This window comes from Octopus sinensis, linkage group LG4, assembly GCF_006345805.1.
Source record: "Octopus sinensis linkage group LG4, ASM634580v1, whole genome shotgun sequence".
NCBI classification, from domain to species: domain Eukaryota; kingdom Metazoa; phylum Mollusca; class Cephalopoda; order Octopoda; family Octopodidae; genus Octopus; species Octopus sinensis.
Genome location: NC_043000.1, coordinates 15,070,677 through 15,090,573, shown reverse-complemented (window position 1 = coordinate 15,090,573; position 19,897 = coordinate 15,070,677). Strand labels below are relative to the sequence as shown.

The window sequence follows — 19,897 nt, the reverse complement described above, 5'->3', positions numbered from 1 at the left end:
AATTTGATTTGTAAAATGTTTTAAAAACTCTAATTCTTTTTTAAAAACTATAAAATAAAATTTAATAAAATTATTTATTTTTTCATTTTCCATAGTTTTTATCTTGATCATACATCCTTTCAGTGTCAGATTGTCATTTATTCAAAAGTAGATATTAAGAAGGTAACTGGCCAGCCATATTTGTTCAATTGAATGGAATGACTACTCGATACTGCATTTCCTTTAGAAAGTTTTAATTAAAAAAATAATTTCTAATACAGGACAAGTTTGAAAGAGTTCTAGAAAGTATATATTTTATACTTAACAACAATATTTATATTTTAATATCTTAAATTTAATAACATTGGCCCAAAAGAATACAAGAGAGATATAGACAACAAAAAATGATTTAAAAACCATTTTGAGAATCCCAAATTAAAACTATCAGAAATAAATGACAAAACAAAATGTGGACTTGTCAGAATATTTTTTTTAAAATGGGGAGAAAGTATATATATGTATGTGTGTGTGTCTGTATGTATGTATATATATATATATATACACACACACATACATACATACATACACATTAAAAAAAAGTGTTTTGTTATTTTTGTATTTCATTTTTCTTTTTCTTTTTTTTTCCTTTTTTTTTTGCAAAATCTTTAATTTATAGCTTTGAAGATATTTTCTGGAAACATTTCCTCTCAAAGTTATTGTAAAGTGAAATCAGAGGTCTACAAGTCTGTGTAATGACAACAACTAAATTTGCTGCTGTTCTTCACTTTATGTTGAGCACGTGAGAAGAAACTTCATAAAAAGTGGTCCATGTTAATGCAGCCATACTTTAAACAGTGGCTCTGTATATATATGTATACATTATATATATATATATATATATATATATAGCCTGTAACCATCCTTTGTACAAGTGAACATCATTCTTTCCAGCACATTTTCAAGCCAGGCAGACAGCACACATACAAGAATCCATGATGAATATTTCATATTGTTCTAGGAGTTGATTAAAGCACTCTGCGAATGTTTATTATTCATTTTGTATTGTTTTTTTTATACACCCTTTGATAGTTCAGAAGACAGCCAGTCAAGACCTTCATATAAACCAGAACCTTGTGTTGCACATGTTGACTGAATGAACCACTGTAAAAATTAAAAAGTATAAGTTAAAGGGCGTCTTTGACTTAGCAACTACAGAAAAGGCAAAAATAATCCTATTCCTACATTAAAATTTATATCTACAGTGAAATTACAAAGCTTTATTTTTATCAACAATGAAAGAAGGAAAAACAATGCTGGCTTGGGTACATTTTGAACACAAGACTAGAGATTTAAAAAAAAAAACAGAATACATCTAGTTTGGTACTCTTATCTTTGTGTACACACAAACAAAATAATTTAAATAATCTATATTCAGTTTTTGTTAAAGAATATTATCTTCACCCTGTTCTATCATTTATGAACGTCTTATAAAATGGCACAAAGCCTTGTACTGGTGCCACATAACAGCTAATATACTCTATAAAGTGGTTGGCATTAAGAAGGGCATCCAACTATAGAGATCTTGCCAAAGCCAACTGTAGAGCTTGGCATAGTCCTTCAGCCAGCCAGCTTCTGTCAAACCATCTAACCCAGGCCAACATGGAAGATGGGTGTTAAATGATGATGAGGAGTTGACTACCAGAGATCACATAAGACATTAGTATCATCTGATAGTAGTACCGTTATCTTCATTAGTCTGAAGAAGTTTTGACACACACACACGCATACTATACACATAAAAGAAAATATATCTGAAGCTGTCTCGATGAAAAAATTGAAAATAAAATCGGTCATTGGCCAATGCTTTTTTCCTATAATTATTTCTAGCTAATAAAGCTAAGGCATTATGCATTAACTAACACTATCTATCTATTATTTATTTTTATGTTTTCATGCAAATGGAGAATCTTAACTTAATCTCTAAGGAATTTATATTTTTCAGCCAATAAGTGTAGAATTTTGCGTTTTTCCTTATTAATTCAATAACATTGTATAATGAAAGTTATTCTTCACTAATGAAGACAGAATAGGACCAAAATATACCCAGAATTTTGTCCCATAGTTACATGGAAAATTGGAAATAATTGCAAGCATGTATTAATATAATAATGAGCATAGTTCCACATGGTTCCGAGTTCAGTCCCACTGCTATAGCCCCGGGCCGACCAATGCCTTGTGAGTGGATTTGGTAGACGGAAACTGAAAGAAGCCTGTCGTATATATGTATGTGTGTGTGTGTTTGTCCCCCTAGCATTGCTTGACAACCGATGCTGGTGTGTTTACGTCCCCGTCACTTAGCGGTTCGGCAAAAGAGACCGATAGAATATGTACTGGGCTTACAAAGAATAAGTCCCGGGGTCGATTTGCTCGACTAAAGGCGGTGCTCCAGCATGGCCGCAGTCAAATGACTGAAACAAGTGAAAGAGAGTAAAAGAGTATAGTGTTTTTATATATTTATATATTTGTCCAGAATCACGCCAGATACAAAGGAGGAAAGAAAATAGTAATTAAGTGAAGGAGAAGTAGTGAGAGTAATAGCCCTGACTGAAAGAAGGGATGAAAAAAATATCAGCGTTTTAACTGTGTGAGTATGTGTATGGGTGTACAAGGGAACTATATGAATGTTTGTATGTGTGGTTATCATGTACCTTATTTTGTATCTTATTTATATATAAAATACTACAATTAGCCATCGTTATTGATGGCATGTGGTCAGCTAGTTTACTAATATTGTGCTTTCCCCCCCTCCATACTACATATTTCTAGTTGGCCTTTTAACGCTACATGCAGTAAATCTGTTGACACTAACTTTTCTGCATGGAAACATACCTTGCATACATTAAGAACACAATGTCAAAAGACAAACATTAACATTTTGTTTCTGATTCATCTTTTTTTACCTTTTACTAGTTTCAGTCATTGAACTGCAGCCATGCAGGTAATACCATTTTGAAGGGCTTAGATGAATAAATTAACCCCAGTACTTGCTTTCTTCTTTGTAAAGTTTAGTACTCATTCTATCAGTCTCTGTTGCTGCATTGCTTATGTTATGGGGATGTAAATAAACCAACACTGGCTGTCAAAGTATCATAGGGGTCAAACACAAAAACACACATAACCATACAACAGGCTTCCATACAATTTCCATCTACCAAATTCTGTGTCAAGGAAAATGTTGGCCTGGGGTTATAGAGAAGACATTTGCTCAAGATAGCATGTAGTAGTAGTACTGAACCTAAGTCCATGTGATTTCAAAGTGAACTTCCTAATTAAGCAATCATGCATGTGTATATTATTGTTTAAAGGTTTTTAAACTTTATAACTTAATTTAAAAATCTAAAGTTTTACATGTGCATTAGAAATAATTATTGCAAACAAATGTACCTTTTTTGCCAAAGATTCTAATTTAAGAGCTTGTTTAATTTCAGAAACAGACATAGCATTTGGTAAATCCTGTTTGTTGGCAAATACCAATAAAACTGCATCTCTTAATTCCTCTTCTGATAGCTGGAAAATGGAGAAAAAAAAAAAAAACAAAAACAATATTATTGACAAGGAAACTACAATATTACGGAGATGTACTTGCATAGCAAGTGACCTGATCTGAGATCATATGTTGAAACAAAAACAACTGCAGTGTGGAAGGTGTTTATAAGCCTTTTAAAAACACACATAAACTGTTAGATTCACTTCAACATTTAAATTTAATTTGTCAAGATAATTTCATCGCTTTGAGACCATGACTTGTTTACTGACAAAATTCCATGCTTATTAACACTTTCCACGCTGCAGTTGACAATAATATTAATTTCAATAAAGTTATAACTTTACCTTTTACTGATAGCAACAGCTCAGTCATAGAAAATTATATATAGACACTAAAGTCTGTATCGAGAATTATGTTGTCTTTGTTGATAAAGTTGTGCTGTATTCATCATCATCGTTTAACATCCGCTTTCCATGCTAGCATGGGTTGGACAATTTGAGGTCTGGTGAATCAGACTCCAATCTGATCTGGCAGTGACAGCTTGATGCCCTTCCTAATGCCAACCACTCTGAGAGTGTAGTGGGTGCTTTTACGTGCTACCAGCACGAGGGCCAGTCAGGTGGTACTAGCAACGGCCACGCTCAAATGGTGCTTTTTATGTGCCACCTGCACAGGAGCCAATCCAGCGGCACTGGCAACGAGCTCGCTTGAATGTTTTTTCACGTGCCACCAGCACAGGAGCCAGAGGAGCTGGCATTGACCACGATCGGATGGTGCTTTATATGTACCACTGGCACGGAAGCCAGTCAAAGTGGCAATGGCATCAGCAACGTTTGGATGGTGCTTTTTACATGCTACTGGCACGGGGGCTCACAACTACAATTTCCATTTGATTTGATTTTGATATTGCTATTAAATATTAAATACTATTACAACAGAGTATTCAATCACAACGCGTATCAATAATGGTACTCTGTCTCTGACTATCAATTCTGAAGTATCTTAGAGTTTGTTTATGCTTTCATTGCTCTTCCTTTGGTACATTAATGAGCTTCCTGCTGTCAATTCTTACCTTTCAGCATACAGATGCTCTCCATATGCAATCTAAGACAACTTGCTCTAAACTTTCACCGTTTTCATGAAAAGAGATTTCAAACATATCTCCCAATAGGTGCACAATAACCTAGAATTTTTTAACAGCACTATTGTACAAACGCTAGACATATCAAGAAATAGCCTTATACAATAAAAACAAAGCTAAAGTCATTACAGATGCTATATTTCAAAATGTCTGAGAGTGCCTTTCAAGTTTTAAATTCTGCACAAAAACTGCATTCTAAAGAATATGGCAATATATAAATTCCAGTCAAGACCTGTTGAGGCAAGTGAAATCAAAATGAAATTCGATGACTGGCATCCATGCTAGTGGGGTGCAAAGAGCACCATACGAGTGTGATCGTTGACAGTTATGCACTGGGGTTGATATAATCGACTCAATCCGTTTGTCTGTCCTTGTTTGTCCTCTCTGTGTTTAGCCCCTTGTGGGTAGTAAAGAAGTAGGTATTATGTTCAGTTAACCTTTTCCATACAAAATCCACTAGAACTTATACTTTAATTGTTTTGCATAAACATTCTAAACAGTTTTCTTTGTTTTTCTTTATACATGAAAATTTGAAAATAAAATGAAATACAATTGAACAAACCATTTTTTGCAATTCATCAGAAGCTTCCGTCATTCTTTCTCGATCATTACTATCTACAACAAATATCAAACCCTAAAAGAAAAAAAAAAAAAAAAAATATTTGACAGAAAGAATAGAATTTGAATTTAAATGCAAAACTTGTCAGTAATTTACTGCTCTGTTTAATGAATGTAATATTTTGGATACTCATATTTTTTAAAAAGCTTCACTAAACATGTGTCATAGCAATATAAATGGTACAACTTTTAACCTGCTGGCTTGCATACGAAAAGCATACTTGAGAGTATGGCTAGATGGTTAATTGTTTGAGGTGTCCTATGTCATTGCGAGTAGACATAAACATTTCTTCAGGCCTCTTCAGCCATGACTGATTGAAACTGGGTCAAGGCTGTGACTGCTGGATGGAGATGGCTGCACCAGTGTCTCACTAGTACTTATTACAGCTGAGTACGCTGAAGCAATGTGGAATGAACACGCCACTTTGCCCAGAAACTGAACCCATCACTTTATGATCATGAGACAATTATGTCCTAGCCACCAGGTTACGCATATTAGTATGCATCACAATGCAAACAAAACAGATCATGTTGAAGAATAATGAAAACAGGATACGTAAAGGAAAATTCTTCAGCCAGGCAGCTGGCTGCAATACAAGCGATTTTTCAATAATGGTTTTCATATATTGGTAGCAATGGATTTTGTCTTAACATGTAATTGGCAGTGAGCACATATTAGTGTCAAAGCACAAAGGAGTAGAAGTGTGCCTCTAGCATTCTCAAGACCATTGCCCTGTGATTTTTCAACCACTACTGACATATTTGTGTTTTGGAACAGTACACATGTGGGAAATATAATCTCGGGACAAATACCACTGTTAATTTGCCTTTTTGCAGTGTATTTGCTTTGAGTATGATATACAGAGGCTAAGATGATTTATATGAGCTAGCAGTAAATTCTTATCCAAACAGCTTAAGATGTTCACTCTAAAAATCAGCAAGAAAATGAGCAAAGTAAAATGATGGCTGCAAACTGAGAATTAATGTTTTCTTAATATCTATTGCAGAAACAACACTGATACTGAATTTTGAAGAAATAAAAAGTGCTTAAACACAGTGTTTCTGTATCTTGTGTTTTGTTATATTAGTGTAGAAACAAACTGAAGCCTACTCTGAAACAAAAGTAAAGAACATAAGGAAATGAATTGTTCAGTGAATCTCAGCCTCCTACAGGCCATACAAACAGCACCAGAACCTTTTTGGTTTTTGAGAAGTAAATGATAGGTGAAACAGGAGAACATCTCATCAAGGGTTTTCTATTGATTGGAAAGGGAAGGAAACAGTTTCACATCAATTCTACAACAGTACTTTAACCCTTTAGTGTTCGCATTATTCTGCCAAAATTAATGCTTTTTTATCCACATTGTTTTGAACTAATCATGCATTATCTTGAAGCTATGAGATTTTCATGAGGTAGCTGTTAATTTTAAAAACGATATTGTAGGGTTGGTCTGAGAGACCAGATCTGGCCAGTTTGACCATAAAACAGGCAGAATACTTTTGGCCAGATATGGCCGGTTTAAATGCTAAAGGGTTAAGTAAATCCAACAAAGTTAATGGATTTCTTGTTGAATATGCCCTAGTTAGTCCCATATGAATTTCTCTCAAACATCAAGAAAGGTAGGGAAGAAGTTAAACCACTGTTGTACTAATGAAATATATTAACCCTTTTACTGTGGAAATCAGATATAACTACTCAAAGTTTCATTGCCCTTAACTGCAGAAAGCAGCTTTTATATACCAATTTATCTTTTGTTGAGGAACATCATGTCTGAAACTGTCTTTTGTAAAGAAATGTCAAGTTTATAAAGGCAGCTTAACTGGCAGAAAATACTAATTTGACTTTTTGCTAGATATTTAATATCATTGCTGGAAAAATCAGGAGATTTCATTTCACAGTTAAAGGACCAAAAGAAGTAAAATACTCATCAGGCCTAATTCAACCAGAATAAACTATAGAAATATCTTTGAAAATCAATCTCAGTACAAATACATTGACAATTTTATGGCAATATTTCGGATGGGTACATACCTGTGTGTTTTGGAAATAATGACGCCAAAGTGGTCGTATTCTATCCTGTCCACCAACATCCCAGACAGTGAAGTTAATATTCTTATATTCAACAGTTTCAACATTGAATCCTAAAAAATAGAACCACTCATTACCAATGGATCTACGAGTAAAAACAATGGGATTCAATACAAAATAGAAATAATGAGCAAACTTATTAACACCAAAACTGCTGGAGCTATCAATGCTACTACCATCACAATATTCTACCTATAAGACACCCAATATAAGGTGAAATTTTACATGTTTAGGATAGAAGGAAAACTGAAATTTTTAAACTTGCATATAATCATACCTTTTTGTATTTATGTTGACATAAAGGGGCCATATTCTTGTACCTCAACTGAATTCAGTTTATGCATTTTACTTTCTACATTAAGAATAATAATCCTCTTGTTCGTTATACCACTGACTCAAGGACAATTAAGTCAATGTTACATTTTTAAGCTATTTAAATTTCATCTTTCAGTAATGACAATTATATTGAGATGTTGTCAATACCGGATTTACTGCAAGCATTATATCAATTCTTCAATTTCTTTTGATCTCACAGGTGTCAGTAATCATAGACTTCCATGCCAAAATCTGAAGAGTCGTGATTTTTGTTTGTAAAGATACAGTAAGTTTCTTGTTGCTTTCTTACCAGTCTATTTAGTTTACTCTGCTAGTTATCTACTTTTCAAAACATGGTCTCAAGGCACAGAACATATTTAATTCTTAGATAAGGATTCAGGAAACAGCAGGGATATGTTTATACACTGGTGGGTCTGTAGGACATGTCTAAGGAACCAGCCCTCTTCCAAGACCTGTATGCTTTAACTACAGGACTCGTAATTAGAGCCCATGACTAGAACTACCACCCTGACCCAAAGCAGATCTGAGAGTAGTGGTGACTAAGTAGTAACTTTATCATCTCCAAAACTTTTGAATTCTTGAGTTTGTCACCAGATGCAGTTTCAGGTCTTGCAGAATATGTTACATGTTGCTTTAAATGAATACTGTGTGGTAAGATGTTATGGGGATGTAAATAAACCAACATTGGCTGTCAACATATCATAGGGGTCAAACACATGGAAACATGCCTTGCATGTCTCATGGTTTGGAGTTCAGTCCCACTACACATTACTTTGGGCAAGTGTCTTCTACCATAACACCAGGTCAACCAATGCCTTGTGAGTGGATTTGGTAGACAGAATTTGAAAGAAAAGGCGGCGAGCTGGCAGAAACGCTAGCACGCCGGGCGAAATGCTTTGTGGTATTTTGTCTGCTGTTACGTTCTGAGTTCAAATTCCGTCGAGGTCGACTTTGCCTTTCATTCTTTCGGGGTCGATAAATTAAGTACCAGTTACGCACTGGGGTCGATATAATTGACATAATCCGTTAGTCTGTCCCCTCTGTGTTTAGCCCCTTGTGGGTAGTAAAGAAACAGGTATTTCATCTGCCATTACGTTCTGAGTTCAAATTCCACCAAGGTCGACTTTGCCTTTCATCCTTTTGAGGTCGATAAATTAAGTACCAGTTACGCACTTGGGTCAATGTAATCGACAATCCTTTTGTCTGTCCTTGTTTGTCCCCTCTATGTTTAGCCCCTTGTGAGCAATAAAGAAATAAGAATTTGAAAGAACTCAGCATGTGTGTCCTTGTTTTGATATCACAGCATAGTTGTAAATGAGCGTCAATGTCGTGCACACAGGATTTATTAGACACTAAGATTACAACCGCTGATAGAAAAGTGCACATGTTGCACATTTGGAAAGTATGTATATATAAATTCATGGAACTGTGTATCATCACATGCATGTCTGTTGTACAGCTGACAGAACTGAACTATGCTTGAGTAACTGCCTTTATTTTCAAGCATGACATCATAAATGTATATACTCTTTTACTTGTTTCAGCCATTTGATTGCGGCCATGCTGGAGCACCGCCTTTAGTCAAGCAAATCAACCCCAGGACTTATTCTTTATAAGCCTAGTACTTATTCTATCGGTCACTTTTGCTGAACCGCTAAGTTACGGGGACGTAAACACACCAGCATCGGTCGTCAAGCGATGTTAGAGAGGCAAACACACACACATACATACATACGGCGGGTTTCTTTCAGTTTCCGTCTACCAAATCCACTCACAAGGCTTTGGTCGGCCCAAGGCTATAGTAGAAGACACTTGCCCAAGGTGCCACGCAGTGGGACTGAACTCGGAACCTTGTGGCAAGCTACTTACCACACAGCCACTCCTGCGCCCACAGAGTAGTGACATGAACTACGTGCTTTACACATTCAATCATTTGCTGGTGTTGTGTGCATGTATTGGTGTACACTCCAAATTTCAAGACTGGAGTATAGTTTGGAAGATCAATTGTGTGCACTTTTTTAAAAAAGTAAAATTTTGTGAGTTATCATTTATTCATTTTTTTTCTTTTAGTCACTGAGCTGTGTCCATGCTGGGGCACCACCTAGATCAACCCTAGTAGTAATTTTTTTTTAAAGTCTGCTACTTATTATATCTGTCTATTTTGTCAAGCCACTAAGTTACAGGGTTGTAAACAAACACACACACATGATGTGCTACCACATAGTTTCCATATACCAAATTAATTCACAAGGCATTGGTCAGCCTTGGGGGACAGAAGATATTTGCCCAAGGCACTGCACAATGGAATTGAATAGAAACCATATAGGTGCACCATACAGCTGTTTCTGTGCCCTTATGTACAAGTATATGGTAACTTTCTCTAGAATGCTAGTAATAGAATATAAACTAACTGGTCAACGCAATTTCTGTTGTCTATAATAAACTTTATTCTACACTAGCAGTATCGCCCGGCGTTGCTCGGGTTTGTAAGGGAAATAACTATATAAGCATTTTTAGAGTGTTACTTCCCTTATAGATGCCAATTTGGGCTTTCTTAGCCATTTCTGTTTTGGTGTCTTCAAGCCATGAAGTCGTTGTTCTAAAAGAATGCTGGTCTCCTTGACAACGCTTTACAACGTTGATTTCCTTACACTCCCTTCCCCACAGCTTCACGAGGGAGGGAAGAAGGGGGAGAAGCAAACAGGTGCAGGTGTGACCATGGACGCCAACTCCGCTGCCATCGACATACGAAAAAGTATGCATTAAAATGGAATAAAAAATGATGTTAAATTATTTTTAAAATCGTAGACTCATTGTAGACGCGCGCTAATACTCAGACGGGCTCGATATGAATCACAACTATAAGATACCCGAATTTGGTTAAACTGCACCGCAAAATGTGGGAGTAGTTAGGAATCTAAATCGAAGGGGACAGACACTCACACAACTACAGTTTTATATATATAGATTTCTTGCCCACAAGGGATTATGTCTGATCTCTAGCATACTGCTGTATGTCTTCTTAAATCATGACCACAAGAAAAATCGTTGATAAGAATCATCAACAAAATAATATGCACAGGTGTTGCAAATTAAGTTTAATCTATATATATAAAACTGTAGTTGTGTGAGTGTCTGTCTCCTACGATTTAGATTCCTAACTACTCCCACATTTTGCGGTGCAGTTTAACCAAATTCGGGTATCTTATAGTTGTGATTCATATCGAGCCCGTCTGGGTATTAGCGCGCGTCTACGATGAGTCTACGATTTTAAAAATAATTTAACATAATTTTTTTCCATTTTAATGCATAATTTTTCGTGTGTCGATGGCGGCGGAGTTGGCGTCCATGGTCACACCTGCACCTGTGTTGCTTCTCCCCCTTCTTCCCTCCCTCGTGAAGCTGTGGGGAAGGGAGTGTAAGCGTCGTAAAGCGTTGTCAAGGAGACCAGCGTTCTTTTAGAACAACGACTTCATGGCTTGAAGACACCAAAATTACCATCATTTTTTATTCCATTTTTAATGCATTTTTTTGCTATAACTCACTAAAAATGCTTATATAGTTATTTCACTTACAAACCCGAGCGATACTGCTAGTTACTAATAAACATTAATGGTTTTAGTAAATTTATACAGAAAACGTAAGCATTATACCATCTACATAAATAAAAATCAAATAATTTACTGAGAAATATTTTTTACTACTTCCCAAAAACCACAACCCCAAAATAATAATCCTCTTTTGCACTGGTTGGATGGGTCAATTATATAGCATCCATTGTTATCTTAAGCTCAACACAGATATCTAACGATGTAAAAGTTTGATTTAACTACTGCATTCCATGTTTTGTTTCATACACTTACTTTATCACAAGCATGGTCCATGTTCATATAAGTTCAAAGAAAAGTAGTCATCTTCTTAATTATTAATTATTGATAATGATTCTTTTGATACCTTGTTTCATAACTTAGTCAACTGGTCTCTCGAGTTTATATGATACATTTAATGTATCACATTAATCCTACCTTTTATAATAACCATTACTGATCGATTCTCGGTATTCACTTTGTATTTTACACTTTTGATATACTCTAATCATTATCATCGTTGAACAGCCACTTTCCCATATTTGTACAGACTGGACAGAATTAGCTGAGGTAAATTTTCTATGAGTGGATGTCTGTCTCATCACCAACCCTCACCTGTTTCCAAGCAAGGTAATATTTTCTCAAGGCCAGACATGTTTTTTTTTTTGTGGAAAACTGGAAATGAACAACTTATTTGCATGCAAACACACTCACCAAAACACATACATCTGTGTGTGTGTGCTTCATCATCATCATCATCATCACCATCGTTTAACGTCTGCTTTCCATGCTAGCATGGGTTGGACGGTTCGACTGGGGTCTGGGAAGCCTGGAGGCTGCAACAGGCCCAGTCTGATCTGGCAGTGTTTCTACAGCTGGATGCCCTTCCTAACGCCAACCACTCCATGAGTGTAGTGGGTGCCTTTTATGTGCCACCAGCACAGGTGCCAGGCGAGGCTGGCAACAGCCACGATCGGTTGGTGCTTTTTACATGCCACCGGCACAGGGGTCAGTCGGGGCGGTGCTGGCAACGGCCACGTTCGGATGGTTCTTTTACATGCCACCGGCACTGGTATCACAAACCAAAAGACAGGGACAGGTGAGGGAACAACAAACAAGGTGTATTAGTTTGATGCTCAGATAAAATGGAAAACACACACACATAATGAACTCATTTCAGTTTCCATCCACTTACCCAAGGTGCTGCACGAAGGGACTACATGAATTTCTTCCCCACAATTGAAACCATAGGCACTACTCAACTGCAAGCTCCACTACTTATGCTAAGTATTTGTTAACAAAAGCAACTGTTCCTTAAGCCAGTGTCACTGATCTTGAATCATAGATATTTAGGTGCTGTACCCCATGGCCTACATTAATTATATAGAAGGCAATGAGCAATTGCCCTTCTTCCCTGGAAGTAAGCAAAACGTAATTAATTAATTACTGTTACTCTTGTGTATTTGTTCTGCCTCCTTTTAGTCTACTTGAAATCCTGATAAAGACAGCATTCTAGCATTGGTATTTTGTGGGGAAGTACTGTTACGGTCTGGTAAATTTTTAGTTAAGTGAGTGTAAGAACCAGTTAGTTACTTTACATTAAGTTACCACACATACTTGTACATAAACCACAATATGGGGTGGACTGCCATGACTAATCTACAGAACTGTGCACAAGACTTGAAACTTGCAACATGCACACAAGACACAGTGTGTAGAGTGGGTTGATCATGTCACAACATAAACATACAAAAATGATTTCACAGTGGCACAAATCCATGAATGGCTAGGGAAGTGCATAGAGTCAATTAAATGACTACAGTATATGAGTGGTGCTTGTTTTAATGTCCCGTGTGGAATGAAAAACAAAGTCAGCTGATGTAATTTGAATTCAGAGCATGGTAAAATTGAAACTACATAAAGGCATTTAATTCTCTGTGCCCTAATTTCTATCATTAAGGATTTTTTTTCACACAGAATATAACTAATTGATGTGATTCCATCATCTTAATAATAATAATATCTTGAACTGCAAAAAAGCAAGATTTGAATTTACAAGCATGAAATTACTAAACTGGACCATCTAAACCTAGCACTCATCATCATTTAACATCCATTTTCCATGCTGGCAGGAGTCAAGCAGTTTGACAGGAACAGGCAAGTCAGAAGACTACGTCACGCTCTGCTGTCCATTTTGGTATGGTTTCTACAGCTAGATAAGTTACATTAGTTGTACAGCTGAATATTGCATTTCTTAAGAATTTCATATGGTGGAAGCACTCTGTCGGTTACGACGACGAGGGTTCTGGTTGATCCGAATCAACAGAACAGCCTGCTCGTGAAATTAACGTGTAAGTGGCTGAGCACTCCACAGACACGTGTACCCTTAACGTAGTTCTCGGAGATATTCAGCATGACACAGAGAGTGACAAGGCCGGCCCTTTGAAATACAGGTACAACAGAAACAGGAAGTAAGAGTGAGAGAAAGTTGTGGTGAAAGAGTACAGCAGGGATCACCACCATCCCCTGCCGGAGCCTCGTGGAGCTTTAGGTGTTTTCGCTCAATAAACACTCACAACGCCCGGTCTGGGAATCGAAACCGCGAGTCCGCTGCCCTAACCACTGGGCCATTGCGCCTCCACAAGAATTTCATATATACAGTACTTTACACATGTTTTCTGCAGGAAAAAAAAAAAAAAACAGCTTAGAAGTAAAAAAAGAAAAATAAATAAATGATATGGCCTTGCAGTGTAATATAAATAATAAAGCATTCTTAAGGAAATATGACAAAGGTGGTGAAAGGAAAACATTGAGATACCTATAGTAGGAATGGTTGTAACGACTTCTCCAAGTTTCAGTTTGTACAAAATGGTTGTTTTCCCAGCAGCATCCAAACCAACTACAAAAGACAAAAGAAACATGTGATGTTGTAGAAAATCCCAATCAGTTGCAGACTTTTTTACATTAAGAGAAAGCTATCTATTGACACCAAAAATAGAGTGAAATTTAACAGGGTTAGTTTTGTATTTTTGATTGCAGTTTGAATACAACAGAAATTAAAGGACTAATTTGGATAATGGTAAAATCAGTATGGTTTGGGAGCATGAAATGTTGGATGTAAAGATAAGAAAGCAGGTTTAACCCTTTTATTATTCAGATTACTTTCTCAAACGTAATGCTTATTTATCCAAACTGTTTTGAATTAATTATGCATTATCTCATAGCTTCGAAATTTCAATGATGTTATTGTTTATTTTTACAATGACATTGTTGGCTAGGTGAGAGAAGCCAGATCAGCAGTTATGGTGGGGAACCACTGAGATTGATCCCAGCCTGGTACTTATTTTATCTTACTTTTTTACTGGTAAATTATAGAGATGTAAAGAAACCAGTACTGGTTATCAAATAGTGGTGGTGGTGATAGGACACAGACACAAACATACAAATATATGCAGACAGGTTTTCACAGTTTTCATTCATCAAATTTACTCACAAGGCATTAGTCAGCCTGGGGCTGTAGAAAATACTTGCCCAAGGTGCCATGCAGTGGGACTGAACTCAAGACAATGAACTCCGACAAGCCTTCCTAACGAGACGTCTGCGTTGGCTGGGTCATGCCTTCTGTCATCAACCAGGAGAATTCATCTACGAAGCAATTGCCCCAGCTCCCCTTCAGGGTTGGAGAAAGCGATGTGGTGGACAACGAAAAACCTGGCTGATGACAGTCAAGGCTGATCTGGAACCCAACCTAGGACCCCATGTCTACGGCGTTCGCCACTGGAACAGGGAGTGGTTGGAGATCACGTGGTCGTTAGCTTCAAATTGCCAGGCCTGGTTGGCATTTGTGAGAGATGCAGCATTGAGGATGAATGAAGCCTGCTCAACCCATCCCAGGTGAATGCTGTCTCAAGACAAGACAAGACAATGCAGTCACAAAGCAAACTTCTTAACCACACAGCCACGCATCTGAAATGTTTAAAACTTTTCAAATTTTTCTATTACTCCTATGTTTATTATTTCAAATTAAGACTGCATTTCCTATTATTTAATGCTTCCATGTATTTCAACCTGAACAAATTACCGGCAATTTTCATAGGATAAAAATGACTCCACTATGCAGTACTGCGTTGACATCTGAAATAACTTGTTTCAGTAACAAAGTAAGTGCATGCAACCTTCACTCCCTTTAGAGAATCTATTTAAATTCACAAATGCATGATTACAAATAACTGTACAATTGCTCAGCTTGCCTGAATTAACAGCCAAATCTCCCTCAAATCACAGACTGCCATTTTAAAAATGAAGAATGATCAATGTGGTTCTTCTTTGATATACAATATAAGATGGTTATGATTAAGAGGTTTGCTTTGCAACTAATGAGTTTTGGGTTCAATCCTACTATGCAGCACTTTAAGCAAGTATTTTCTACTTGCCTAAAGTTTACCAATATTTTGTGAGCGAGATGTAGTAGACAGAAACTGTGTGGAAGCACATCATGTGTGTGTGTGAATATAGCTTGTATGTATAAATAAATATATCTTTCATTGACATGTATTGGTGAATGATGCAAAATCCAGTTAAGAAAAACTAGTGTTCTTCAAATGAAGTCTCTTGCGATATCTGTTCAGCACTAAGTAACAAAAAATCCCTTATCAGTCTTGAACCAGAAATTCAGTGCACCATGGACTGGAAACCTATAGCCAATAATGCTATTGTTCACTAACTGAGGGAGAAAATAAATAGGTCTGTTACAGCAGGGTTGGTTGAGGGTTAAACAATGACTACCAATTTCTTTGGTGATGGCTTATCTTAACTGGTGTTCCAGCCATGATAATCTTGTGCCTTTATCTGGCATACTATTTTTAAACTTAAATTTTGTTTAGTTTAGTTTAGTTTTTTTTTTTTTAATTTTCAAACATGAACAGAATGCAACTAGAACCATCAAGATGGCTACAAATGATTTGGCTTATCACTACTGATAAGTTTTGGTAAACACACATCTCAACATAGCAAACACTACATAACAAGAACTGGCCTTTCTCTTCAACACTTGAAAAAAAAAAAAAATACTTGTTTGAGTTAATTTGGTTGCTTGTTCTTGTAAATGGAAATAATAATATAGAAGAAGCTCCTTCACTGGCTCAACAAAAATAGCAGCAAAGCAGTCCTAAACATTGGGCTCTGAGTCCATTCTGCTCACATTTAGTGAGGTGCAACCACAACTTTTAGAAGCAAATTGAACAGAATAGAAGATAATACAGCCCATCCAACCACAGCCTATATGATAAACCACTAAATATGTGAGAGCAATGTGGGGAGTCATGATACATCAGGAGCTCTAGTTACTGTGAATGGCACCTAAGTTGTTCCACCAAGTGGTTGAATGTTATATATCTGCTCAATAGGGCTGAACTGGGCTACACTACGCACAAGTTATGAGTGCACAAAATCTTATGTACCACAAAACTTGTCTGTCTTTTTCAGTTAAGCAACTATTTTCTTTATCATACTCTTACTTAATCACTCAGAAGTTTCCCGCCAAAAAGATACTAAGCAATCTTTAATTCAATTTCAATATGTTATTCTTAATATTTCTATCTGATTAATCAACTTGATAGTCTGTATCTTTCTGTCAAAAAACTTTACTGAAACTGTTCTCGTTTCTCTTCACACACATGTTGACAATATAATTCCATATGGTTAATTTAAGCTAAGAGAGACTCCATTTCACCCAGAGTAAGAAAAATGCAGCCACTGTATTTGGAACACTCCCTTTGCACTGAAATGATTACTCAGACTTGAGATAGTTGCCAATGACTATTTCAATGAAAGGGTTGGTATTATGATATCTAATCAGCTCTTTTAAAAATAATTTCAAAGAGAGAGGGAGAGAGGTGGGGGAGATTATGTTCCTTCTCTTAAAACTTGGCTATATTAAGTGATACATTATTTTAGCAGAAACACTGCATGGAATATTTAGAAGTTATAACTATGTAGTCATTTACAAATTAACTAGTAAGATTGAAAGCTGTAATGATGGTCATTTAGAGAACAAATTGCTTTCTGTAAAATGCTTTGCTCACTAACTTGAATGCATTTAAGGTAAACGTAATCATTTTTGTTGAGGACTAAACTGTTCTAAAAAAAAAAAATACATTCTATAACTGAGATAGAATGAGTGAAAGTTTTTCAACTGTTAAATGGGGAAAGAAAATTTAGGAACAAAGTTTTGACAGAGCTTTGGGTAAATATGATACATTTACCATGACAATAATAATCTTTTCTATTAAAGGCACAAGGCCTGAAATTTTTTGGGGGAAGGGATTAGTCGATTACATCGACCCCAGTATTTCACTGGTACTTAATTAATCAACTCTGAAAGGATGAAAGGCAAAGTTGACCTTAGCAGAATTTGAACTCAGAATGTAGTGGCAGATGAAATAAATGCTGCTTAGCATTTCACCCGGCATGCTAGCAATTATACCAGCTCACCACCTTTATCCTGATAATAATAATAATGAAGTTGGAATCAGTTCAACTTTGTAATGCTATATCTGTAATATATAGAGAAGAGACAAATCATTTTACTAAGGCCCCTAAAATTTGCAGCTATCATGAAACCAATCAGATTTTATTTCATCCAAAGTAACATTCCATGTTTGTGAAAAGAAAAATTTCAAAATGGATTTAAGACAAAGTGAAACATTTTAAAAAAATCATTTACCTGTTTCAGTTATTAGACTGAGGCCATGCCTTGAAGAATATTTAGTCAAATGAATTGACCCCAGTACTTACTCATTCTATTGGTCTCTTTTTGCCAAACTGCTAAGTTATGGGGATGTAAACAGGCCAACACTGGTTGCCAAGTGGGGGGAGGGGGGCAAGCACAGACACAAAGACACACTCACATGATGGGCTTTTTCAGTTTCTGTCTACAACATTCACTCACAAGGATTTGGTTGGCCCGAGGCTGCAGTAGAAGACACTTGCCCAAGGTGTCACACAGTGGGACTGAACCTGGAATCAAGTGGTTAGGAAGAAAATTTCTTACCACACAGCCATGCCTGTGCCTATGATGTATTTTCTTTTTAACTTTTAAAAGCAATTACTTTGTTTTGACACAAAACTGATTCATTTATTCTCAACACTAAGTTTCATATGATTATCTGAAGTAGTTGTTAATCGCAGTGACGTGTATTTGAGCAAGAACAAAAACTGAAGGGGCTAAATAAGTAAAATATTAAAAGAAACTTTGTTTAATATGAAGCTATCAAAATAATTACTATTTTTCTACACATGCCCAAGTTAGAGGTTCTCAAAACATGATTATTTACAAAATGGAAATGGAAGCACTCCGTCGGTTACGACGACGAGGGGTTCCGGTTGATCCGATCAACGGAACAGCCTGCTCGTGAAATTAACGTGTAAGTGGCTGAGCACTCCACAGACACGTGTACCCTTAACGTAATTCTCGGGGATATTCAGCGTGACACAGAGAGTGACAAGGCTGGCCCTTTGAAATACAGGTACAACAGAAACAGGAAGTAAGAGTGAGAGAAAGTTGTGGTGAAAGAGTACAGCAGGGAACACCACCATCCCTGCCGGAGCCTCGTGGAGCTTTAGGTGTTTTCGCTCAATAAACACTCACAACGCCCGGTCTGGGAATCGAAACCGCGATCCTACGACTGCGAGTCCGCTGCCCTAACCACTGGGCCATTGCGCCTCCACTATTTACAAAAACAGATGATGCAGAATACCTTTGATAGTGCGATACAAAATTGTACATGCCTTGATTAAGTGTCTCAGAGGAGTTCCATTTTCCATGTTGGCAGGGGCTGGGCAGTTTGAGAAGTGTTGATAAGCCAGAGGACTGCATCAAGCATGGTTTCCACAACTAGAAGCCCTTCCTAATGCTAACTGATTTATAGAATGCATTAGGTGTTTTTTATGTAGCATTGGTATCAGCAAGGTCATCAAGTAACTGAAGATCCTTCAACTGAGGAGGGTTGTGGTATTAAGGGAGTTGGCTTTATGCCAGGTTATGAGAGGTTAAAGTATGATAGAGGAACAGGAGTAGCCATTTGTTAGTTCCTTCTTGAGCCATCCCTGGCTCATAAGGGCCGGTTTCTCGGTTTCTTTGGCATATAGGTTCCCCACCTGGACGAGACGCCAGTCCATTGCAGGAGGAAAGAGTGAGAGAAAGTTGTGGTGAAAGAGTCAGCAGAAGTTTGCCATTATCTTCTGCCGGAGCCACATGGAGCTTAGGTGTTTCGCCCATAAACACACACATCGCCCGGTCTGAGATTCGAACCCGCGATCCCTCGACTGCAAGTCCGCTGCTCTAACCACTAGGCCATGTGCCTCGACAGGGGTAGCCATGTATCGCCTGTTAAGGTGATACATGGCTACCCCTGTTGTTTTTAAATAATTTTCCAGAAAATCTTATAATTAAGGATGAAACACTTTTCACAGAGCCTTAATGACAGGAAAGGGTGATATGAAAAGGAAATCTAAACTACTTTGGAATAAATTCCCATAATTGTAGAGAACTCAGGAGGAAACTGAAAGATCAAAAGAAATTGAAGAAGCAATACATATAA

At 36.9% G+C, this 19,897-nt stretch overlaps 1 protein-coding gene across 1 annotated transcript in view; it reads right to left on the bottom strand.

Moving 5' to 3' along the window:
• Positions 1-567: 567 nt before the first annotated feature.
• Positions 568-19,897, bottom strand: part of LOC115210391 (ADP-ribosylation factor 4) — a 36,131-nt gene continuing 16,801 nt past the window's right edge. The window contains exons 2-6 of the mRNA XM_029778978.2: positions 14,116-14,196; positions 7,318-7,427; positions 5,230-5,301; positions 3,424-3,546; positions 568-1,140 (exon numbers count right to left, since the gene is read on the bottom strand). Coding sequence (XP_029634838.1) covers positions 1,051-1,140; positions 3,424-3,546; positions 5,230-5,301; positions 7,318-7,427; positions 14,116-14,196 — 476 coding nt within the window. The 3' untranslated portion in view covers positions 568-1,050. The remainder of the gene's footprint in view (positions 1,141-3,423; positions 3,547-5,229; positions 5,302-7,317; positions 7,428-14,115; positions 14,197-19,897) is intronic.